The sequence below is a fragment of the Artemia sp. Qi Xiang Cuo genome, chromosome 21, assembly GCF_049724085.1.
Source record: "Artemia sp. Qi Xiang Cuo chromosome 21, ASM4972408v1, whole genome shotgun sequence".
Taxonomy (NCBI): Eukaryota; Metazoa; Arthropoda; class Branchiopoda; order Anostraca; family Artemiidae; genus Artemia; species Artemia sp. Qi Xiang Cuo.
The window spans coordinates 5701941-5728092 of NC_142814.1; the positions used below are offsets into that span (position 1 = coordinate 5701941).

Sequence of the window (26152 nt, forward strand, 5' to 3'; positions counted from 1 at the left end):
GTTTGTCTTCCTTTTGTATTCGATTCAATTGATTGACAACTATCTTAATTATCTTTAATTTTTAAAGAGTTTATGAAAAAGATGGGGGAGTTGGATGCCAAGATTTAAAGCCTTTTTAGTACGGCAGTAGAATCGTGATCAAGAATCAGAATCAAATCTTAGTTTTCAAATGAAATTGTTTTCTTCAAAATATTAATTCACACTCTCTTTCGTAGGTTTCTAATAATTACAACACATGGAGCCCTTCCATTTTAGTTACAATCATCAACTCAGCTTGCCAGAAATGTTCTTACCATGGAGGTAAGATGACTTGCTTAGAACGGGCAGACGTCTGTCGATATGAAAACACATGTGTACCTAATGGATCTTTCAGTCCCATGACATCCTGTTTACAATGCAATGCCAGTGGAAACGTACAGCTCTGGAAGAATATATGTAAGGATCCATGTAATCCCAGTCCCTGTTTTGATGATGTGGAGTGTACAATCTCAGGACAAGGAGAGACAATGGTAGCTAAATGTGGTATGTGCCCTCCGGGTATGGATGGTGATGGATTTGAATGTGATGGTAAGTACAGCTATACCGTACCACTAAAGTTTGAAATCTGTTTCATTTTTCATTTAGGGGAAATGTTGAGAAGTGTGGGTTCTAAGAGGAAGACAGATCACCTCTTAGGATAAATATTTTAGTCTTAAAATAAATATTACGTTCATATTATTGCCCTCATATAGACAAGGTTTTGGAATCCACTTAGGAAAGTTTGCCCTTCCAAATATTTGGATCTAAAAATTCGGAAATTTTTGACCTGAAAATTCATTTTGGCATTTCTAGATTTATAACCCCCCCCCCCCTCAGAAAAAATTAAACCATCGAATGAGCAGCCTTCGTCAGCTCTTTACTTAGCTACGACCTCTTGCCCTCGCTTTACTAGATTTTATCTCTTGGTTTTGAATATATTTTAAATGGGTGAGGAAGGGGTGTACATGATGAAAGAGATGTCCTTGTGTGCTGGCAGAATCACTATGTTTTGAAGGAAATTCTGCCATGTTTGTTCCCCTCTTCCCTGTATGAAAATTATTAGTTATATGGAAAATATATGAAAATGCAAGAAAAAACAAAATAATTCTGATATCTTAGAAGGGGGAAAAGGCCTAAACTTTTTTCTTCATCTAATGTGTCTGATCTGATCTCATATGCCGAAAGAAACGCCATAGGGGGATGTAAAAAATGAGCGCATCCAACTTGAAAATGTGAGTTTTTCAATTTTGGGAGACCAGATACCATAAACGTAAACTGTAAGATCTTAGGGTAAGTTTGGTAAGTTTTCAGGTGAGGGTAAGTTTGAAATTTGTAGCTTTTACGGTAGGACTAAGTGTTATCCAATAATTTTGTGTTGGATACTCTAAGGGATCTCTGAAGTACTGATTTAGAGAGAATCGAGAAACTAGAGAATCTAGGCCTAAACTTGGATTTAGATTTAGAATCTAGAAACCAGATATACAGAATCTAGAGAATCTAGATCTAAATCTAAATTCAGATTTAGAATCTAGAAACCCGATCTAGAGAATCTAGAAACAGGAAAATCTAAATCAAGTGATTCAGAAGATTTAGACAGAAACTCTTAAACCCAGCAGAGGAACGAATTCGTAGAGATCGGAATGGTAATAAATTTATCAAACTAAACGCACTGGCATTTCTATCATTGCTTTTTTTTCAACTTTTTTTTCAATATATACAAGCAAAACAAAAAGAAAAGGACACTTTAGAAAATTTTCTCCATCAGCACCAGCACCAACTGCACCCCAGCACCAACCAGTAACGCGTCCTGAAAACAGAAATAAAACTTAAAATAAATAACTATGATAAATAAAAATTATGAAGCCCTAAAAAGGGGTAATAAAAAAAAACAAAAAAACTAGGGTAGCTAACTCCGTCATGCAGGTTTACTTTCATCATTTTACAGACTCTCAACCTTTTTGTTCATCATTATCTTAGACATTTTTCCATGTCTTTGGTTTAGCTCTTCGGACTGATTCATCATCTTGCATAATTTAGCTTAGTGTCATAGATACCAAAAAACTTTTGCAGTTTTTCCCCTGTAATTGTGTTTTTGCTTTAATTATGACGTTGCATAATTCAGTAACAACCAGGCATGCTCCATTGCACAAACCTCTGAAATATCTAAATTACGCATTAGCACAATTATCGTCAGCAAGAATTAAGAAATTTGGCATGAGTTCAATTCCTCCTTCTTGGTTATCCTTCCCACTAGAGTTCACAGAAACATTAACTTTTACAGGATTAATATTCTCTTGGTAGGCAATTGGTAATCTCAGCATTGATTTTACTTACTTCTTTTTTTAGTGTTGCTAAAATAACAAGTTCCTTCATTCCATTATAATTTAGTTTTCTTTTCTAACCGGAGATTTCGCTGCGCAACATTTTTGTGTGCGAGTCAATGTGATTCTCGCGCCTTTTGTTTTAGCTGTTCGGAGTCATTCGTCATCTTATATAATTTTGCATACGCCATAGATTCCAAAAATGATACGATCATACCTGGAAAAACGATGTGAGTTGCTCATTAAATGCATATGAATGTGATATCAGTCACATAGAAAATGTTTTTTCCAAAATTAAGATTCTAAACAAATTTTCCCAAATACGTGACCTATCTAGATCGTTTTTACAGGTCAAAAAACCTCGGTAAGTCAATTAAAAAAAATATCAAGCCATTTTCGAGAACAAAAAAATATTAATATATAGGCAATTATTACTTGTTTAAAGAGAGTAGGTTTATCATGAGGTATTTTTCTCGCGTCATCTCTTTGGGCCTTTACTCTTTGTCTTCTGTGCTTTTTTTATATAAAAAATATTATATATAAAATATTTGTGCTTTTTAAAAAAATTATATATAAATTTTAAAGATAAACAAAAATATCTTACATTTCTATAATAAGAAGTAATGTGTAAGCTAGTACCCTTGCAGCAAATATTTTACTTTAGATACAAATAGTTCAGAAGGATAAACATGCACAGCGACGTCAATTCACAAAAATTTAGGGGGGGGGGGGTAAGACTGTCGCTTTGTTCAATATGGCCAATGACGATACCAAAAAAGGCATTTTTCAATGAAATTACGCTATAAAAAGTATTTTCCGATATCTCTTTGGCAAAGATCGGGGGGACAGAGGCCCCGTTTCATTATAATAATAATAATTTCTTTTTTTTTCGTGGGAGAGGGGAGGGAGGGAGATAATAAAACACTAATTTTATTTGATAATTGAAGTAAGATCTGCTTAGAAATTGAAGAAGATTTGGGACCATGGGGGGTCCCTATTTATTTTTCCTGTTGCCCCAAGCGACCAGTCAGTGACTTCAGTTTCACAATTACGACACGGGAAGTTTCGAATCTGCTCTTTAATTATGGTGAAAGTATTACTTATTCTTTTATTTTTCAGACACAAACGATTGTGCCAGTAATCCTTGCTTCCCTGGAGTAGAATGTTTCGACCGTGCTGCACCAATGGTTGGTTTTTCATGTGGCTCTTGTCCAGATGGGTACAAGGGAGATGGCGTTGCTTGTCTAGAAACGAAAAAACTTAAGAAAAACAACACACTTAAAGATATAAAAGAAGAAAATGAAATAGAAGGGGCAAAAGAAGACTTTAGGCTTTGGAACAAGAAGTGTTTGGATCCATACAAGTGTCCAAGTAAAAAGATGACAACAGCAATGCCCATCTGCAGTAAAGAATGTCAAAATGGAGGGAAATGTGTCGGACAGAATATATGCGCTTGCGCACCAGGGTACAAAGGGAAATACTGCGAAAAAAGTATGTTATTATTAATATACTTAAATTATTTTATACAATGTTTTATTATTTTAGTATTATTTATATGTAATTTATTTAGTAGTATACATTTAGATTATCAGTAGTATATTTATATTATATTATTTTTTACTATATTAATTAGTTATATTATGTTATATTATTTTTAGTATATTTTTATTATATTATCTTTTATGTCTAATTTATTTAGTAATATACATTTAGAATGTTAGTAGTAGTATCTTAAGCCAATTTTTAGTATATTTGTATTATAGTATTATTTCTAAAAGAAGTAAATTGCTAATGTCATCACATCATTTTCAGACTTATTTTTGTAATATTATTTGTATATATGGTACGAGTGTTTTATTATTTTGTATTTACTATATTTATATGTTTAATATATTTTTATACTTATTATATTTGGTAGTATGTATTTAATATATTAATAATATATTAGTATATAAAAAAAGAATACGGCATTGGACTTTACAGTCTCTAACGGTGGTGCTGATTACCGTTTTTTAGCCAAGAAGTGCATGGGGGGCTGGGGGCCAGCCGTCCTGTGCTTTCGCACACTCTTCCTGTATATCTTCCCCAGATTTCCCCAGGTGCCCATTTAGAGCTTGGCTGACTCGGGTTGAAATTAGTGACTTGTTCTACCTACTCCGTTCCAAATTAAATAAGCAGTAACACAAGGACTCAAGTCTATTGTATTTACTATATTTATATGTTTAGCATATTTCTATACTTATTATGTTTGATAGTATGTATTTAGTATATTAATATTAGTATATGAAAAAAGAATACTCATATAATGAGAATACGGCATATATAATAGAATATAATGAGTCACAAGACAACTGACTAAAGTCAATTTTGCCCTATTTTGGTCTATTTCTTGTGACCTATTTTGGGATGGGGAGATTCAGGATACTAGTTTGAGAAATGATGCTATAAAAAATTGAAAATTTTCAATTTTCAAATTGAATTTGTATTCTTTGCATTTTATATCTTACTACACCTAATTTACACGTAATTATGTAATGCACGTAAATTATGTAATTTGTATCTTAATAGACGTTATATACGACAAAGAATTTCTAGGCTTGCGTGCTAACCCTTCTGCTAGAATGACTCTAATTTTTATAGGATATTTATGCTGTAAGGTCGGCTATGTTTTCATTTATTTATATATTGTACAAGTAAATCTGCTATTTTATAATTTTATCATTAATTATTTTATTATTAACATCATTAAACAAAGATTAAACCCTTTTAGAGCAGTGTTTTTCAATGGGCTGTAATTATATAAACAAAGTGTTGCAGTCGGCCAGAAAAAAGGGTTGCGCACTTTTAGAGGAAGAACCTTTTAGTTATAAGTAAATAAATTTAAACTATTTGTACATATTTTGTACAAAAAAAGCTCTGGAAAACGATCCAGCAATTAATAACTAATGAGGAAATCTTTTCTACTGGTAAAACTAAAAATTCAGTTTAAATTTGTGTTTAAATAATGAGTCACAAGACAACCGACTAAAGTCAGTTTTGACCTATTTTGGCCTATTTCTTGTGACCTATTTTGGGATGGGGAGAGTCAGGATACTAGTTTGAGAAATAATGCTTTAGAAAATTGAAAATTTAGATTATATATTAAACTTTTAAACTTAAAAACTTTTTCGCATACTGACTAGAGGTCTGCGTTGAGCAGGTACCGATCTCCTGATTCAATGCCTTCGGCCGGGAGCACAATGCATGGTTGGGGGCAAATCATTCGACGCTTCCCGTGTTTTTCCCCCAGATTTCTTCAGGTACCCATTTAGAGTTGGTCGACTGTGGCTGAGCTTACAAGGTCACACCATTGACTCCCGTTCCGAGCCAAAGAATCAGCGACACCAGGACTCGAACCCCTGACTTCAGGATTTCAAGTCCGGAGCGCTAACCACTCGGCTAATATCCAATATATTTTATATTAAAGATTAGAAGCAATTAGAATATATCAGCTATTGAACTTGTCAGTGCAAATAGCATAGACAGATGGACTTAAAACAATCGATTCAGGAGGGTTAGAGGTAAACGGACTAAAGCAGTAAATTGGGCTGTAATTAGGGAATATTTCTTACAATCAAACTTTTATGTAAAACTATTATTGAAATTTTATATAAAATTCACTGAGCTGTAAATAGGAATAACATCTCTTGCACAACTTTAGATACAATCTCGGTCAGATTTACATTCTGTGTCGATTGGTGAAATTCAACTGTCTGTACTATTTACATTGACAAGTTCAAAAGCATATAAATTAGCAATATCTCCAAATAGCGGATCTTATATAATATATCATGAATAACTAATCAAGTATTTTTACATATTTTTTATATATTCATTTCTATTCTTTTATGTTTTCCGTGTAAAATTTTGATTTTTGTTAGTGGCCCCTTACAATAAAAATTGGGATTATTGGGGCCATAGGGTAATATCAGGGCCATACCCAGGATTTTTTTTTTGGGTGGGGGAGGTTTACACAAGTATTTTTTTAGTGGAGGGGGGGGGGGTACCAAAAAAGACTTTAAAAAACGCTTCGAATTTGTTTATATTCATTTTTGTTTATATTCATTTTCGCTACGTTTGTACGAGTCGGAAAAACATTTCGTGGGGAGGGGGAGGGCTCAAACCCCTTAACCCCCTGGATACGACCTTGAGTAATATAGTAAATCAAATGAGCGGTAGTCTACGGGAGATTGCTGGACAACAGAACACGCTTGACTGTTTCCTTTAAAAGGAAGCTAGAGTCATTTGGCCTCACCTCAATGAGCAATACATCCTTGCTTAAGATCATCTGAGGTGGAGGACTACTGTTGCTGCCTTATACGCCCTCAGGTCGGGGGGGTTAAACATTGATATTCATGTTTTTGCAATCAGTTTTTAAATTAATATTCGCATTCGCTATTCATGGACTCAAGACATTCTGGACTATTTTAATCAGAGAACCTTGAATCATATAGACTAAAAATCCCACTACCCCTGGAAGCATACTTTCTAAGATTTTCAGCCCTTTTGATTAAAATGGCTATCTCAAAGATTGTATCCGATTCCAATTCGGCCCAGGGTGGCCTGGGGTAACAAATGGTAAAAACACTCTCTATTCAATTTTTTCGTTTAAATAGAGCACCAGATCTCAGGATTCGACATCAAATGGAACATCTCTCAACTTTCTATGATTATTCGTAACATACGACGAAAAAAATGTAATAAGATCGTCTAGGAATTAAAGTGGCTCTATTTTAGCCTCTGTCCTGAACTGTAATTTCCGTGATTTGACACCCTTAATCCAGGCTTTCACGCATCACATTGCTTCACATTGCTCCATAATTGCTCACATTCCTTCATAATATTAGAACTTTTCAACCATTTTGGTTAAAATGCCTATCTTAAGAACTTTATCCAAGGTTACATGGAGCTAGGGGAGAGAATGGGGGAACAAAGGAAACAACTGAGCTCTCATTCATTTTGTTGTTTAAAAAGAGCACCAGAGCTCAAGATTTGAGACCCAACGGAACATATCTCAACGTTCTACAATCATCCTTAACATATAGCGGAAGGGGGAGGAGGAATTCACACAAGAGCCCCTTACCAAGACTCCAGACCTCAAAAGAACCCAAACTTGCAGGTTTGTCTAATTAAATCCTCTTACAGGTATTTGTAAGCTTTCTTGCTTAAACAGAGGGCAGTGCGTCGCCCCGAATGTCTGCAGATGTCGCAACGGATGGACTGGCCTAACATGTGGAGTCCCCATTTGTCGAACTGGCTGTAGCAATGGAGGAATTTGCATCAGTCCCGGAACCTGTGCATGTCCAATTGGGTATGATAATTTGCGATGTTTCTGAATACCCGATATTTTGTTAGGTAGCTCACTATCCATTGTTAGGTTGAACTACATAGGTTGCTTATAGGCATCAATGTTTAAGAAATTTTAGAAAAAAGAAATTCTAGTTTAAATAGCATTTTATTTTACATAGTTAATAACCTCTAAGGAATTCTTATTTTAAATTTCTTATTTTGCTCTTTAGTTCTGAATGTTGAAATTTATCCTTTAAAAAAGGAGAAAAAAAGGAAATGAGCAAACCTTTGCCGAGCAGCACCAGCCTCAGTTTTTTTTTTAGATTTATCACAGTCTGTGATTTTTAAGACAATCGGTCAGCATTGCAAAACCGTATTGTAAAACAATAACCAGAAAAAGAACAAGCGTCACTGTCCATCTGAGTCTGGTAGAAATTGTTGCTCGTTAATCGCTTGTTATGCATAATAATCGGTTGTTAATCGTTAATAGTTGAAAAAATAGTTTAAATAGCATTTTATTTTGATGCATTTTAATAGCATTTTAAATAGAATTTTACATGATTTAAATATCATTTTACATAATTAATAACCTATAAAACAATTCCTGTTGTAAATTATTTTATTTTGCTCTTTAGTTCTCGATATTTAAATCTATTCTTTAAAAAAGTGAAAAAATGAAAAAAAATGAAATTGAGCAAACTTTTGCCGAGCAGCACCAGTTTCTGTTTTTTATGAATTTATCATAGTCTGCGATTAAAAGCATCATAAAACAATAACCAGAAAAAGAACAGATGTCGTTGTCCATCTGGTTCTGGTGGAAATTCTCGCTCTTTACTCTGAATTCAGTTACTCTTAATTACTCTGATTCAGTGATAGTACTAAACTAGCTCTCGATACCATTGATACTAGGTGTAAAGATGTGGCTCGTATTGCCATAAAGGTAAAAAAAAAGGTAGAGGATACGGCACTAGACTTCTTAAAGTCTAAACCTTAAAGTAAATCTTTAGGGCCTTATCAAAGGAATGTGTTGAAAGGCTACTTTAATCTACTTTGATAAACAGTCTAAACGTTGGCTCTGACCCTAATCACTATCATGACAGAGGGGGGAGTGTCTTATACACTGGCATTTTACTAATCTTTCATTCTTCATTCACAACTTGATAATATATACAGGTTTCAAGGTACACCCTTTGTTCACACCAGAAGTGCCGATTCACGAGTATGTAGGAGAAAGACGGAATTTTTTTAATTGAGGGAGAAGGGGGAACTTTTTTACTTTTTGGATCCTTTCTTAATTAAAATGCCAAAAAAGTAGTATCAAATGAAATCACAAAAAAATCCAAATCTGGGGGGTTAATTGCCCAGCTACGAATAAATGAGGGTGAAGTAGTGATGTCAGGTAGCAAGAAAATTAATCAAGTAGATAGTTTCACATGCCTAGATAGAGTTATTAGTAAAAATAGTGAATGGTGTAAAACCTTTAAAGGTCAATGCACAAGGTGCATTTTTGCAGTTGAAGTCTTTGCCTTACGAAAAACGTCATTGGGTGAAATTAATGTTTGAATTTTTACGGACTAATATCGTTGTAGTTTTACTTATTTAACTAGTTAGTTTTACTTATTTAATTTCACCCTTCATGGTAGCAACATTGAAAAAAATGTGGTACTGCCTTACAGAGTTCATAAATTTTAAATAAAACCGAACGAAAAAACTTAGAAAATTGCGGTTTTCAGGTATAAATAGACCTATGACAAACCCAGAGAACGAATTGTTTATATTTTGATGTCCTTGGGACTTTAAACATTAAATTTTCTACTTGTCAATAGTTTTGTCATATCCATCCAAATAAGCCGATTTGGCCAAATTATCCGAGAGGCTCTATTTAGCTGATCCGTGCTTGATTCCTTTTTCCCGTACTTCTTCTACTATGAATTTTGTTTCCCAATATTTCCATGCTTTTTCCCAACCTTGAACTAATTTTTCAAGATATATTTCCTTTTTACATAGTGGAGTTGTCAACAGATACTTGACGTCTGACAAAGAGAAAAAAATACATAAAAAAATATAATAATAATAATAAAAACACAAAAAAGACGGTAATTTCACCCAATGGACAGAAAGAAGCGAAAAGACAAAAACAGATATTTCGGTAAGGATTTCCGCCTACTGATTTACAGCAAATACATGAATTTTTTATGTTATTTGTCTAACCTGTGACCTGTGTTCTAAATTTGTGTGTAGTTTTGTATATTTTACATGTTTAGGCTCCATGGGCTGAATAATTGAGGGAAGTTTGTTATTTATGACGTAGAAACAGGCCTTTGTCAAGAATAGGCTCCTGTCAATGAACCCTCTTACGCAGGCGCCTGATACAAGTGGAGCAGCCTTAAAAGCAATCAAGCAGCCGAAAGTACCATTTTTCTTAGCTGAAAATACGCGAAACTATGAAAGTGTGTTAATGTTTCAGAAAAATCTGCTTCGGAAAATGGCGAAACCACCTAAAAAAAACACCCAAAAGGCAAATATTCGTTTCATGTAGCAACACTGTGGATTTTTACTTGTTTAGGTTACATGGGTTCGAATAATTGAGAGAGGTTTTTTTAATGGCTTAGAAACACTTTTTTTCAACAATAAGCTCTTGTCCTTTGACACAGTTGCCTGATATAAGTAGAGTAGTCTTAAAAGCAATAATATGCCGAAAGTACCTGAATGGCAAAAGTACCGAAAAGAAAACACCCAACAATGATGGAAAGTGATTTCTGGTTTCTGTAGGTACCAAATTACTTAGTATAATGATACTTTTTAGACCTAGAGATGTTGTAGATAAAGTTTTAAGAGAAGAACAGTGTAGTTTTATGGAAGGTATATGATGTGTCGACTCTTTCACTCTTAGATTAAAAATTTAGAAGTGCCTGGGCTATTAATCCCCTTAACCCCTCAGTCTTATAGATTATGAGAAAATGTTTGATGCAGGGAATAAAAAAAATATATAAGAAATATATAAATATATAATATATAAGATATTTTCGGTATTTAAGAATTTAACGAAAATCTTATCCTTGCATGGTATACGAGACAAAAACATTAAATATATGAAAATATTGGACAAAAACAAAAATATTGTAAAAATTAAAATGAGGTTACTAGCTGGTTATGTAGTAAATAAATAATTTCTTAGACCACACTGCTTTTCTATTTATAAAATGTAAGAGAGAAAACAGCGAGTTTAATTTAAATAAAGCAGTCGAACAAAGGCACACAGCAAATTTTAAATAATAGAAAATCCGAATATTTCGGCTCCTCATCCGGGAGCATATTTCAGCAGAAAAAAAACTTTAAGGAAGAAAACAGACAATTATTTAAAATCAAAACATCTAAAAAAAAACGACAAAACTAACACACAAAAGAGAAAACAAACAACTAAATAATAAAAAAATAAATATAATTCACATTTTAAACACTTTCAGTGCTACAATTAGGCCTACTATAAACACTAAAAAGACAAAACAAGTGTGTCAAATTTTTCCTAGTTTTTCCAGGTACAGAGTTCCACTTAGCTAATTTAAAAATCGAAATTCATCAAGACTGTTCTCAGTACTTTAAGATTTATTTCTTTGTTTATTTTTAGGACAACTGGTAAGCATTGCGAGACAATAATTTGCGAGCCTGCTTGTCGTAATGGTGGCGTTTGCAACCAGAAAAAGAACAAGTGTGACTGTCCACCTGGGTTTAGTGAAAACGATTGCTCGTCAAGTAAGTTCTAAATATTGTCAAAATTTAATAATTTTTTGGCATTTATTTTAGGCTAGTAGAGAGGTTACTGCCCGCTTGCTAATTACAAAAAAAACTCATATACTTAGCTTGGCTTATATAAAGTATTTTGTAATACTTGTTTTGTTTTTGTAAAGGGTTTTAATACAGCTCAATAATCATAATTGGCCTCGTAGGCTAAATCTGGCCTACACGGACCGATTTTTTTTAGAATTAAGTTCGTTCCACCAAGGAGCTTTAAGTCCACTAACTAATTGCAATGCGGTGCAGGCCTTAAATTTGAATCTCATGGAACAATTTCTTAAAAAAAAAAACTGGATTTGCTCTCGTAAGTAGTTTCAATACTACTACCGCTACTGCATCACTAAACAACTCACATGTAGCAGAAGCCACCCGAGGCCAACACAGCTAACCGTGCTCCTTCTCCATCTCCCAATCTATTCAAAGCTTCCGTCATTACACCCTCCCAAGAAGTTTCAATTTCCCTTAAATCCTTCCTTACGACCGACTTCGATCTTTGGCAATTTGTCATTCTTCATTCACAGAACGTCTCCTAGCCTTCTCAACGTTTCTTTCATTATAGCCCTAGAAGGTAGGATAGAATAAGATTTTTCGTACTGCTTACTATTTAAAATACGGTCAGTCAGACGGCCACCCAAAACTGTCCGTAGACAATCCCTCCGGAAAACATCTAACAAATCCTCCTCGGCCTTTTAGTGCATCCCCGGTTTACAGCCATACTTCACCATTGTCATCACTGTAGCTTCTAATATTCTAATCTTGGTTTGCAGTGTTATCTTCCTGTTCTTTCAAATTTTTTTTTTTAACTTTGATAAAACGCTCTCGGCCTTGAATCCTACTTTTAACATTTTCACTGCATTCACATTCTCTGCTAAAAAATACTGCGGAGGTGAATGAAGCTATCCACTTGATCGAACTTTTTGCTACCCAACATCACCTCTTCACCTTCACTTATTTCCAGTCTTAGGTAATTAGTCTTCTTGACATTAACTCCCAAACCCACTCTCGAACCCTGAACTCTCAAAGCCTCCGAAAAATCATCTATTTTGTTAACACGTTCATGTAGGATGCTTAAACCATCAGCATGATCTTAGTCTAGGAGAGTTTTACTTCCCCATTTGATTCTGGTTCTCCCATTGCCTTTTCTGGGATTCTTAGGACAAAGTCCATCAGAGTTATCCATAAAAACGGGGATAGAACGCGACCCTTCTTAATTCCTGATTCTATACGAAACGAGATACTATTCTCAATTTAAACCTTAACCGTTGCAATCTTATTCTAATATATCATGTGCTCATGAGACTCATCAGAGGATCATGTGTTTGATTTAGATTTTACGGAGTACAATTTTTTAGGATCTGTTTAGTTATTTTAAAGAGCTTTGAGTCCATTAACTAATTGTAATATGGCTCATATGTCAAGTTTGAATCACTTTGGGCATTTTTTTTCAGAACCTTTTGTCCTTTCGAAGGTCTTAAAAGCCACTCAATAATCACAATCTGGATTACATGGGAAATGTGGCTCCCAAGCTTTTTATTTTTCAAAGGGTTTTTAAGCCAGCTCCCTAACCTTAATTTCGTGTGTTTTTATATATTTAGCTCAGATGGGGTGCTTTTTTGGCCATTATTATTTTTTCTTCCAAAGGGTTTGGAACCCACTCATGAATCATAATGTGGCCAAGGTGCCAGAATTTTCTTAAATGGGTTGGCTACTTTATTTGGAACTTTTTTTTTCTACGGAAACTCTTTAATTAATCGGAATCTGGCTCATGTGCTATGTTTGAACCAAGTGGGGCTTTTTTTTAGAACATTTTTTTTCCAAAAGTTTTTAAGCCCGCTGAATAGTCACAATTTGCTTCATTTGCTAAATTTGGCTTCCATTTAATACTTTTTTTTTACAAGAGGTTTCAAACCGACTCACTAGATTCACTTTAGCATATGTGTTCAATTATTTTAGGACTTTTTTTTTATTCCAAAGAGTTTTAAACCGATTTCACAATATCTATCACAATCTAGTCACAACATCTCTTATGTGGTAAATTCACCCCGTTTTATTCTTTTAGAGGCTTTTAAATCCACTCACTACATCACAGTGAGATGAGATTGGTTTTATTTTCAACTAATAATTACATCATACTTAACTGGCACTTATCACATTTTTTAAATAACATTATCAATCAACCCTAGAAAATGGTAAGAACGTGTGACGCTTTATTAAGCCACTATTGTGGCTTGAGCAGCGTCACACAATCTTTCATCATAAACCAAACCTCTTCCTACTCTTTTCTTACCTTTCAATACACCGTGTGCCACATTGTGTGGCACACTGCGCCAAATTCGGGCCATATGGGGTGATTTTTCTTTGGCATAGTTATTGTTATAAAGGGTTTTAAACCCAACCACTACCCTTCACTTTAGCTTACGTGTGGTGTTTTTCTCAGAGGTTTTTGTTCTTCTAAAGAGTTTCAAACCAACTCGCAACAACTTATCACAATTTGGATCATTTTCTAAATTTGGTTCAAACATGCTTCTTCTCTTTTAGACTCTTTATTGTTTTAAGGGGTTTCAAACCCAGGTGCTAGCCTCAATTTGGCTCAAGGACTGTATTGAGCTCACACTTAGACTTCCTTAGGTACACTTAGGTACTTACTTAGAACTTTTTATTCTTCTAAAGGGGTTTGAACCTATTCACTAGTCACAATATGGCTTCTTTTCTAAATTTGGGTCTTGTGGGGTAGTTTTCTTATAACTTTCTGTTCATTTAAAGGGTTTAAGACCCACTCGTTATTACTAACCACAATGTGGCTCGGGCGCTAAATTTGGTTCACGCGAGGTACTTTTACTTAGACTTTTTTCCAAGAGTTGAAATAGCGTCTTATAGCGTTTTCAGCGCTATAAGAGAAAGTAACAAGAAATACGTTCGCATTTTCTGAACGAAAATGTAAACGATACAAATCTGATAAAAAGAAAGTATTAAAATCAAACAATGCAGAAAACAAAAAGAAAAAGCAAAAAACAAAACGAAAAGTGAGGCGCTTGTCAATATCTACAATTTATTTATTTTTTATTACGGCAAGCCCATGTTGTTTACAAAACTATCTGAGGAAATTTAAACCCAGGCGCTAGCCTCAATTTTGCTCATGCACCATATTTGGCTCAGAAGAGGTATCCTCGGAAGGGGTTCCAAATCTACTCACTAGTACGAGTAACAACCTGAGTCGTACGGTAGGCATGGCTCACGTCAGGGTCAATTTTTACCTTTGTATTCCTTTGAAGAGTTTTACACCTCATTAACCTCAATTCGGTTAAGAGAATAAATTACAATAATAAAGATCTTGCGTAAAATTGTTATTGATTATGTTTATTTCGGTTTAGGAGAATGTTCGCGAAAATGTCAAAATGGTGGTTCGTGTTTTGGAAATTTCTGCTCATGCCTACGCGGATTTTCTGGACAAAATTGCGAACAATGTAAGTTTTTTTTTAAGTGATTAATGTAAGACTAGTTCTTTTTTTTATAGACAGAATTAGAAAAATGCACTGACAAGGATAGGCTGGGCATAAAAGATTGCAACTGTTTCGAAATTCTGAGATGGTTTTGGGTCTCCGCTCTGTAATAAGCTCCTCCCTCCGTCCCGATCTCCGGAAGGCAAATCCTTCTTGCTTAGCCTCATAGTGGGGTCAGGTTTGACCTTTCACGAGTTAGCCTACCAAGAACTGTGATTGCAAACTCTGATGCAGGGTGACATTGAGGAGTGGTACTCCTCAAGGAGATTGTAGCCTCAAGAAGAACAAGTTATACGAAAAATGAGGTTCTATACCCCTTTCTAAGGCAATAAGGAAAAGTTGAGATGGCTAGGACATGCTGAAGGATGACATGTTACCAAAGACTTCGTCATTTCCGATCATCCATCGAGGGCCAAACGAAAAGGGGCCGAATGGGGTTGGAACAGATCGTAAGGAGGATATAAGGGACATTGAAACTTACTGGGACGAAGTAAGAACGGAAGCTTTGAATTGGCTGGGATGAAGAAGGAGGGAGGGGGGGTTACTCAAAGATTTTTTTTCCGGGGGGGGGGTTACACAAAAGAACTTCGAAAAACACATAACAAATCTGTTTTTATCCATTTTTGTTACGTTTTACGAGTCAGACAAACATCTAGGGAGGAGGGTTCAAACCACCCTTCTCTCCCTCCCGTGGGTACGGTCTTGGTAGCAACTGTTGAATTATGTATTGAACAAAGCTTTTGTTCTAAAATCAGTTGAATTTCTGAAAACAATCCCTTTCCCTTTAGAAAGCTTGATAATGGAAACAGCAATTTGGCATTGTTGATCTTGTTCTCTTTCTGATATACCAGATACTGAAATATTTTGGACATATTAGTCCATATTTGACAAATTGTGACATATACATGACACATTAGTGTATTTAGTTCAGTATAGTTTATTGTAATTAATTGCGTTTAATCTTTGATAAGCGCAATTACTATGCTCTATTGAGTTCCCATTGGACAGCAAGGTCCAATGGGACCGGCATCTTTTTAGCATAATTGATAAACTTGATTATGTCACAAGTAAGGTAGCAGAGACTCCTGCTTTGGTAAAAGAGTGTTGTGATGGAGTACAGAGCGAGGTTTTGAGCTGTATAAATAAAGAAAAACTCAATGATAAATCCTGGCCTCCGCTGAATAACGAGTCAGAAACAGTGGGTCTTGTAGTAGATTCTCCACCACAAGATTGTGATGATCCCTTAAAGCGTGAAGCTTTTCTGAAATCGTTGGATGGAGCTGATGGTATAGTAAGGATTTCACTTTCTAGGGAATCAGGATCCCAGCAACAGAAATGGGTCATTCATACGAAAAGACAAAACGCCGAAAACTTGAAAGCCTGTTTGAATGAAAAGGTCGGTAAAACTGAGGTTCGCAAATCGAAAATTGTCGGTTTATTATCACGAGTGGACTTCCCGATCAACCCAGAGAGTGTGTATGCTTCTATCCATTGTATCGAAGAGATACAGCGCATAGGTGTTTCGAAATCATATCGTGTATACTTCCGTTCGGTGACGGCCAAGTCTCATTATTTGCGTCATGGGATTCACATTGGCTACGAACATTTCCGGCTTAATGATTATAAGTTTTTACCGCGAATGTGCTACAAATGCGGGTCACTAGAGCATATATCGTCAGGCTGCTCTAGCGTGGAACGTTGTCTCAAGTGCCTTGGTAGTGGACACTCTCATTCTAGGAACAACCCTTGCCAGAATGAACTTTGTTGCTTCCATTGTGGATCTCATGAGCATACTGGATTTAGCTTTCGCTGCAAACAGTTAACCGAAAAAGTTGCAAAGAATAAAAAATGATTAATGCAAAGATTATATCTCTGAATGGTTTTGGTGATAAACAAAATGTATTGCAGTCTATGCTGTGCGATCTGGATATTTTGTGTCTACAAGAGCATCATCTTCTGGACCACTCTACTAGTCTTCTTTCGAGCCTGTTGCAACAGTTTAAGTGTTTTATATCTCCAGCTACACCTACAGGCGGACGCCCATCAGGAGGCGTTTGCATTTTTATTCGAGAGAATATTTCAGTTTCAGTGTTTGCCGTTAATCGTTATTTTGTTGCTGTTCGAATCCCAGGGATTATTGTTTTTTAGTGCTATTTACCAACAAATTATCATACTATTGATTCGGATTTTGATTTCAATTTCGCATGTTAAGAATTATCGCGACGTGTGGCAAAAGTTCCATCAGATTTCCAGTGGCTTATTTGCGGGGATTTTAACTGCAAACTTGCTATTTCTGATGTCCGCTCCTCCACTCTTTTATCTTTGTTTTCGGTTTTTACTATAGTTTCAAAAGATGCGGATTTTACGTATGTCGATAATTCTGGTTCTTGCTCTAATCTAGACCATGTGCTGGTCTCAAATGCAGCGTTATTACCACAGCCTGTTCATGTTCGGTTGGATATGCCTATTAGTGACCATTTTTACCTTTTTTTTCATTTAAATATTCAAAGTTCATCTTTTAAAATTATCCATAGTTCTAGTCAAATTGTAAATAAAATGATCTGGGATCGGGAAAAAATGTGCAAGTATCATGAAGAATCAGATGCACTTTAGCTAAAATAATTGTAAATTATTCTAAGGATGTTGATCAAATTGATATTGATCTATTTTACATTGAAATTGTTCATAGTTTAAAAGTCGGGGCTAATAAAGCATTTAGAACTGATTCTTTCCGTCGTGGATCTCGTTTTTTAGGTTGGAACCTTAACCCGATTTTAAAGCAAAGCCAAAAGAATGCATCTCAAGCTTGTTACCTTTGGAATTGCGCGGGAAAACCGCGATCTGGACCATTTTATGATGGTATGGAATTAACTAAACGCGTTTTTCGGGCTGAGTTGCGTTTGCATAATGAAATTATAAAAGATGAAATTGGTTCAAGGATTACTAGTGATAAGAATGAGCTTTGGAGTTTGGTTAGTTCTAGACGTCGTAATAATAATTGTTCACCAGATTCTAATAGTTCTCTGAAACTAGATGATTGGATAACTCATTATAATCAAGTTTTTTCATCCGGTGATGCGGCAGTTGAATCACGGCTTGACTCTTTATTATCGGAAGAAATTTCAAAGCCCCGCCCAAATAGTAAAATATCTGTTTCTGTTGATGATGTAACGATAGCAATTAAAGCTCTAAAAAGTAAGCATTCTTTTGATCATGATGGTATACATTCAAACCATATAAAATGGGCATCCCCCAAAGCAATCCTTCTCCTTGCTACTCTTTTTACTAATATTGTTTCTTCTGGAGTTCTTCCAACTAGCTTTTCTTGTGCTACCACTTCACCCCTTTCAAAAAAAGGAGGGAATACGAATCGATGTTCTGATTATAGGCCGATTACTGTTTCGTGCCAGATTAGCAAAGTTTTTGAGTTAGTTTTATTAAAGTATTTGGAGTCTTGTAACCAAGGCCTGAATCAAATTGGGTTCCGTAAGGGTCTAAGCATGGATGTTGCTCATGCCCTCCTTTCAAGAATAATATCCTTTTGTAAGCAATGGGATAGAGTTTATACACTTGCGTTAGATTTTGCGGCGGCGTATGATTCAATTATCCATTCTTGGGCTATGACTGCGCTTCTGAAGAATAATGTCCCACTACCAGTAGTTTTGGTTTTAAAAAGTGGTATGGCTCCTCTCGTATTCGTATTAAGTGGAAGAATCAGTTTAGTAATTATAATGTTAAGTTATGTAGGGGGCTGAGACAAGGAAGCATTATTTATCCTTCGATTTTCAATATTACTGTTGCGGGGCTAATTGATCAAATTCGGTTGACTTTTATTTATTGTAAAGGTTATGTTCTGTCGTGGATTGCTTACGCAGATGATTTACTCCTTTTGAGTTGATCGCTTCAGTCACTTCAACAAAATGTAGATTTTTTAGCAAAGGTTTTTAGTGAGCATGGACTTCGTTTTCGCCCTGAAAAGTGTCAGTTTTTAATACTTGGTCCTAAGGCTAATGATCTCGTTAATTCAGAAATTTCTATCCGTATTTATGATAGTATTTTAAAACCTTTGGAATCTTTTTTATATCTTGGTGTGCCTTATGGACCAACTTTAGCTCTATGCCGTGCTTCTGTTTCTAAAGCAGTTAAAAGTAGAATAGCGTCTAGTTTCGGGGCAGTAATTTGTCTTCGCGATCTTCTTTCTCAGAAATCACTGGCTCGGGTATATAATACAGTCGCTTTGCCTCAAATTTTAGTTTTTTCCATCGCTTCTCCCTTTTTTTAGAATTAGTAATATTGCGCATGTAAAAACCACATTTTTTAATTTTGCCAAGTTCCTTTGCCGCTTTTCTAAATCTGAATCAAATACTTTTTTAATCAATGCATATAAAATAAAAAACCCTGTTGATGTTTTGGAGAAAAAGCAAAAGAATTTTTTATCCAAATTAAATGTTTTTTCTCATAATTTATATAGAGCTGCGCACGAAGCTTAATTTATTTTATTTGATTTAATTTTTGAATGAAGTGTTAATTTGTGAAGTGTTAATTTTTTATCTATTGAATGAAGTGTTAATTTGTGTGGTAATTTTGATTGAAGGCCTTTGCGTATTTGTTGTTATATAGTTTAAAATAATTTTATGGCCTGTTGATTAGCGGTTATTATTTTTATTTATTTCTTTTTTACTCTTCGTATTCGGAGGAAATAAAAAGTTTGAATTGAATTGAATTGAATTTTTGCACGAGTAATTTGAAAATGGAAAGAAGTGGTCAAAAGACTCTAGCCTACATGTCTAACTTTCTCTCTCTATACGCCTATGTTATCCTTATATACCAGGAATTACAGTCAAAAATGGTAAAAAAGTATTAGAGTTAAAAATCTTGCAGATCCATTGCTCCTTTTAAGAAAGTCTCAAACCGAAATATTTCTAAAATATACTGAAGGATAAATACGCTAAGAATTTATATTTAGAAAAGAACAAAAAGAATGAACTGGGTCATATTGAGCTCTGAATTAATTGATTGTAATATGGTTCAACACGCTCTTTTGAAAGCAATCCAATAATTGCAGTTGCATATTGAAGCTAAAAATAACAAAATCAATTGAACTGGTTAGTACTTCCGACTGGTTTAAATTTCAAAGACACGTAATATAATTGATTGATACAGGTGGATTGGTTATTAATATTTAATTATTTTTTATTATCTAATTAGTTATGTGTAATTACGCGTTACGATTGAAGTAAGGAAACAACTTTACATATAAGTCAAAGAATCAAACCCTTAGGGTTAATCACTCTTCTCTCCATCCTCCCAAATGATAAAACTTATTGGCCTCCTAAAACGATTTTAAGCTCCCCTCCTAAATTTCCAAACAATTGAAGATTAATCATTAATTAGTTCAATAACTCATTAAAGACCTATTTCTTTTTTTTAGTCAAATGTCGTCGGAAGTGCCGTAATGGTGGTGTATGCATTGGTCCTGACATCTGTAAGTGTGTAAAATCTTTTAAAGGACAATTTTGTCAGCACAAGCACCGAAAAAATAAAAATAGTCGGAAGAAGAAGCAGAAACAACGCTTCTCACATCTAACAGCATTGGACTATCATATATAGTGTCTCATTTTTAAAAAGCCAAAATTCTAAGTGATTACGGCCAAACTAGGCTACATAGGAAATTGAAACATTTATGATTTGTTTTGGCTGTCACAGGATTAAAGAACACCAGCACTGCAAGCTTCAGCATAATGGTGCTGATTTGAATTGAACTCACAACATAAAACTTATTTTAATGTTAAATGCTCAAGTGATGGCATTACAAATCCAAGATAATTTTACTAACCGACATTTACGATCTTAAGATCCAAAACTCGATTATAAATTTTATGAAGTCTTTGGTGAATTAACCTGATTAGTGAGATGAAATCAATGGACTTGAAAGACTAACTTCATCTTCAATACTTAAAGCCCATTGAATGTGAGCAGACCGATTGGGCGAAAAGCCAATAATATTTAAATCTTAGTGGAAGCTTCTTTGTGCTGTTAGATTAAGAGATGATGGTGATATACCTAAAATTGAACACAGTTGCAACACCCAAGCAATATGATTTAATGTCGAAATTTTAAGTGTATAAAAATTGCTGTAAATAGTATGTTGTATATAAACCTAAAAAGTACTAGCTTCGTCATCAATGATTCATAGCCATTAAATGAGAACAAAACAATTTGGCAAAAAGCCAATAATTCTTAAATTTTAGTGTAAGCTACACTGTGCTGTTGGACAAATATATGAAGTTTATATGCTTGAAATTGAACATAGTTGCAACGTCCAAGCAACATAATTTAGAGTTGGAACTTGAAATTTACAAAAGCTACTAAAAACATTAAATTCTCTACTTTTACTTGACCATTTTATATTTTGTACAAACTAAAATGTAGCTCTTCATCAACGCCTTGTAAGCACTAAATGTGAACAAATTGATCTGACCAAAAGCCAATAATTCTTACATCTCAGTAGAAGCTACATTGCACTGTTGGACTATAATATGGAGTTGTTATAATTGAAATTGAAAACATTTGCAACTACCAAGCAACAGGCTTTAGCGTTGGAACTTGAAGTGTACAAAACTTGATTTAAATATTATTTTGCGTACAAACTTGAAGATAATAGTTATCTTCAAAAACAATTAAATGTGAAGAAATTGATTTGGCAAAAAGCCAGCAATTCTAAAATTTCACATGAAGCTACTGGACTAAGAGGTGAAGTTAATAGCCTTGAATTTAAACAGAGTTGCAACACCAAAGAAAAGTAATTTAATTCAGAACTTGACAAGTACGGAAGCTGTTGTAAATATTTGGCTCGCTGCCAAGTACTCTATTTCAATTAAGTGTTAAGTGAATTCGATCAGTTTATTTGAATCGTTTCAATAGTTGCATTCATTGTATTAATTTTCTTATACACTTCCTATAAGTTTGGTAAACTTCTCTGAGTCCGATAAGTTAGCCTTGATGTAAACTTCTTTACGTTATGGCTTTAAAATTACGATGGATTTAAATCATGGCCTTATGACTTTCAAAACTCACATTTTTAAATATTATTTAATACGTTGAAGGGGAATTTTGAAATGAAGTGTGAGTTTCTGAATAAGATATTTGACGACTTTGAAACAACTCTACCCAATAATAAATTTAAAAAGTATAGTCTTAATTTCTAAAATTTAGATTTTAGTCTTAAATCCAAAAGATTCTCACTAATCGAATAACACAGACATGTAATTTTACTTAATATTGAGACAATGACAACTGCTTGTAACTTAGTGATTTAAGAGTTTTGATAATGTTGACATTAAAAGCAACTTGGACTCAAAAGTAAAAATAAAAAAAGGTTAAATGAAAACAAAAGTAAAAATGACATAAAGAAATGAAATTGGACACCGTTCAATTTTCAGCTTTTATGTTTCCGCTTTTCATTTTTTTTCGATCCTTTTGCGAATGGCTTTCAATCATACTCTTCTGAAACGTTCTAATTTTGAAGAATCCGTGTTCAACACCCTTGGAGCCCATAATACGAAAATATTTTAAAGTTTCGCTGAGTTGAACACGGAGAGCCTGAAAACGGTTTTTGTCAAACCCATTTTAAAATGCGCTTCGTACTTAAGACAAAGGCAACTTAAAAAAAAACAAAAACTTAAGACAAAGGCAGCTATTCATAATCTTTGTGTTTTAATAGTCATGATAATTTTTCATTGTTCTAATTTTTCAGCTTCTGTAATTCCATTTTTCTTTTTTTTTTTCGATTTGATTTTTTTACTGGCAGTATGGGAGTATTCTCGAGCTTTCAAACGATCACAGTGACAGAAGTAATGAATAGAATAGAATTTATTTGCTCTTAAAGCCCATAGGTCTTGGCAAAATATATATATATATATATATATATATATATATATATATATATATATATATATATATATATATATATATATATATATATATATGTATCCTGCCAAATTTCTTACCCTCATAAAACATTGATCCTTACACACTCTCACAAGCGACTCAAAATCCACCCCGCGAAACACTTCAACTCCCCAACTATTCAGTTTTTCACATTCACACATCAAGTGATACGCGTTAAGTCATTCGCGCTAAGTCACGTTCAAACTTTTAAAAATCCTCTTAAGTCTAATAATATAGACGTTAAAATTAAGTTGACTTCATTCAATATTTAAACTTTAATAATTTGATCAATATGCAATAATTTAATTAATAATGCTAAACAAATCAGCTTGTATTTTTCAGTTTCTTAGATTCCACATTCCCTTGTTTTATTATATTTGATACTATAATAATAGTAATATAAATTCTTATTGCTTTGAAAGCGCTAGGGGCATGGAAAATAAAATCCACACTACATAAACCAGAAATATTACACACATTAAAAAAAAAACACATCTCTGATTAATTGTTTGACTGAAATATCGTCCTAGTCTTTCATAGCGAGTATTCATGAGCATAAATTGGGAAGTATTTCTTATTGTTAGTACAATAATACTCAATAGGACTTTGAAAAAACTGCCAGCGATAGAACTGTGGACAGACAGCAAAATAACTATTTTTGTCAATAAATCTTACAAAAGACGCAAATGTATCCTATCAATTGGCACATAATAAAGACTCATCACGAATCAGTATCTTTTTGGGAGTCAATCCTGCATCTCACTCTGAGGTCCTTTTCCAAAGTCAGCTTAATGATGCAGCTACGCATTTACTAAAGAACTTTACGATGACAGTATGGGAACTATCCACGCGTAGATGACATTTTACAGAGCTACATTTCAAAATTTGATGTTTTTGGCAGTACTGTATTACTTGTCAAGTTTGAAAAAGCTGCAATGATAATAATAATAATAATAATAATAATATATAAAAATAATAATAATAAATAATAACAATAATAATAATAAAAATAATCTTTATTGCTTTGAAAGCACTAGGGGCATACAAAATAAAATCCAAACTTCATAAACCAGAAATATTACACAAATTAATAACATTTTACAGAGCTAAATTTCAAAATTTGATGTTTTTGGCAGCACTGTAGTACGTTTCAAGTTTGAAAAAGCTGCAATGATGATAATAATAATAATATATAAAAATAATAATAAAAAATAATAATAATAATAATAATAATTCTTATTGCTTTGAAAGCGCTAGGGGCATGGAAAATAAAATCCACACTGCATAAACCAGAAATATTACACAAATTAATAACATTTTACAGAGCTACATTTCAAAATTTGATGTTTTTGGCAGCACTGTAGTACGTGTCAAGTTTGAAAAAGATACAATGACAGAAATGTAAAGTGCGCCAGTGACGGGAATGCCCTACGAGAGAAATTCATCAGACATGTGTTACCTCTATTTTTATTAGTATTTGTTTTCCGGTCTCAATTTTTGTTTTACATTATATTTTATTTATTAGTTGCAACTTGTGGTCTATGTTATTTGGAATCTGTTTTGAATAGGGAGATACAAGGCCGTATCCAGTATAGGGGTTAAGGAGTTTGCACCCCCTTCCTCCTGAAATTTTGTCTGACTCGTAAAAACCTAACGAAAATGCATATAAAAATTTTTCGATGCGTCTTTTAAAGTTTTTTTTGTGACCCTCTCTCCCTAAAAAAATCCTGAATACGGCCTGAAGAGATATTAGGCTTAAAAATCGCAATCAAAGCAGAATTTATAAATTTCTGTTGTCAGCACGTTTTTAATATCCCCTTTCAATTAAAAAGAACTAAGAATGGTATTAAAAGAGGAATGCAAGAGGGAAGAAAGTATTGAAGAATTAAAAATGGACGAAGAAGAAGTAAGTAAGAACTTAGAATCAGAAGTAAGAATCAAGAAAGACCTTTCAGAAATCCTAAATCCGTTCCGACTTGATAGAGAATAATGCCTTTTTCAAATAGGTCAAATCAAGAGAGCCTAAGTAGAAGTACAAGGAACCTAGGTGCAACTGTATAACGTTTAATATTTTCAGTCGTAGGAGCCTGGATCAAGTATAGTTGGAAATGTTTATTTTAAATGAGTTTATGAACTGTGAGCTTTTTTAATCGAAAATATTGTTCAATCTGAACTATCCCTCCCCCTCCCCTAATATACTTTCTATATTTCTTCGATAAAGAAGCTTGAGAATCCTCTCGTTAGATTTTGTCTTTGTTTTAAGTGTCTAACGCTGTAATGTATTCCTGCCTCTTTCACATCAAATAACAAACTAGCAATTGCAGGGTTTTTCTGCAAATTCCCTTTTTGAGGATTTATCTTGACGTTTCCCATCCGGGGTCTCCAGTCACAGAGCACAAAGATGGGCGAAGGTCAACTAAAGAGGTTTATTCTAAATTTGAGCTCATGAACTATAGGCTTTCTAAATTTAAAACATTGTTCAATGTACACTGAAAAAGTGTGATCAGTTCTGTCCGCTTTTGTGCATCATTCTACTTGCTACTTCTGCAAGTGCAGAAGTAGCAAGTAGTGAAAGTAGCGTATATACTGCAGTAATAGGCGGTAGTACTGCATTGATGGTAGTACAGTGTGTTTTTATTCAATAGCAAGGGATTTTGAAGTATCTTCTGACTTGAAGATGGAATATCATAGGCAGCGCAATAGCGCTGCCTAATTAAAGAGTAATGTGGGCACAATGAATTATTTATTTATTTATTTATTTTAGTTTCTTTTAGACCAGGGCACTTCGTATCAAAGGAGCTGTCGTAGAAATTTCGAAAAGGGCTCATTCATTTGGAAATTGAAAGGGCTAGTTCCCTTTTTAATAGTTGAAAGTGATTGGAGGGCTACTAACATCCTTCCACGCCCACCATTTCCCCAAACACATCCAATCTTATCCATTTTGCTCAACATAGTTGAAAGATCTGGAAGTTATGTCTTTGAGGATGGCACTCCCCCCACATCCCTCAGGACAAGGGTTGTAAGTTATACCCTAGGGCATATGGGGTTTTTATAGAAAGGGTTGTCGTAGAGACTTCAAAAAAGGCTCATTCAATTGGAAATTGAAAAGGATAGTGCTATTTTTAATAGTTGAAGGTCATTGGAGGGCAACTAACTCCCCTCTCACGCCCATAATTTACCCAAACACATCCAATCAAAATTTTGAGATAGGTATTTTGTTCAACGTAGTTGAAAGGTCTG

General features: G+C 34.2%; 1 protein-coding gene across 2 annotated transcripts in view; it reads left to right on the top strand.

The window, feature by feature from the left end:
• The window catches only part of LOC148939181 (terminal nucleotidyltransferase 4B-like), a 585918-nt gene extending 561475 nt beyond the window's left edge, over positions 1 to 24443 (top strand). For both annotated transcript variants that reach the window (XM_089107013.1, XM_089107012.1), the window contains 6 exons: positions 216 to 567; positions 3459 to 3830; positions 7524 to 7689; positions 11296 to 11420; positions 14834 to 14926; positions 20394 to 24443. In XM_089107013.1, the coding sequence (XP_088963139.1) occupies positions 216 to 567; positions 3459 to 3830; positions 7524 to 7689; positions 11296 to 11420; positions 14834 to 14926; positions 20394 to 20572 (1287 nt within the window). In that variant the 3' untranslated portion in view covers positions 20573 to 24443. The remainder of the gene's footprint in view (positions 1 to 215; positions 568 to 3458; positions 3831 to 7523; positions 7690 to 11295; positions 11421 to 14833; positions 14927 to 20393) is intronic.
• Positions 24444 to 26152: the final 1709 nt, after the last annotated feature.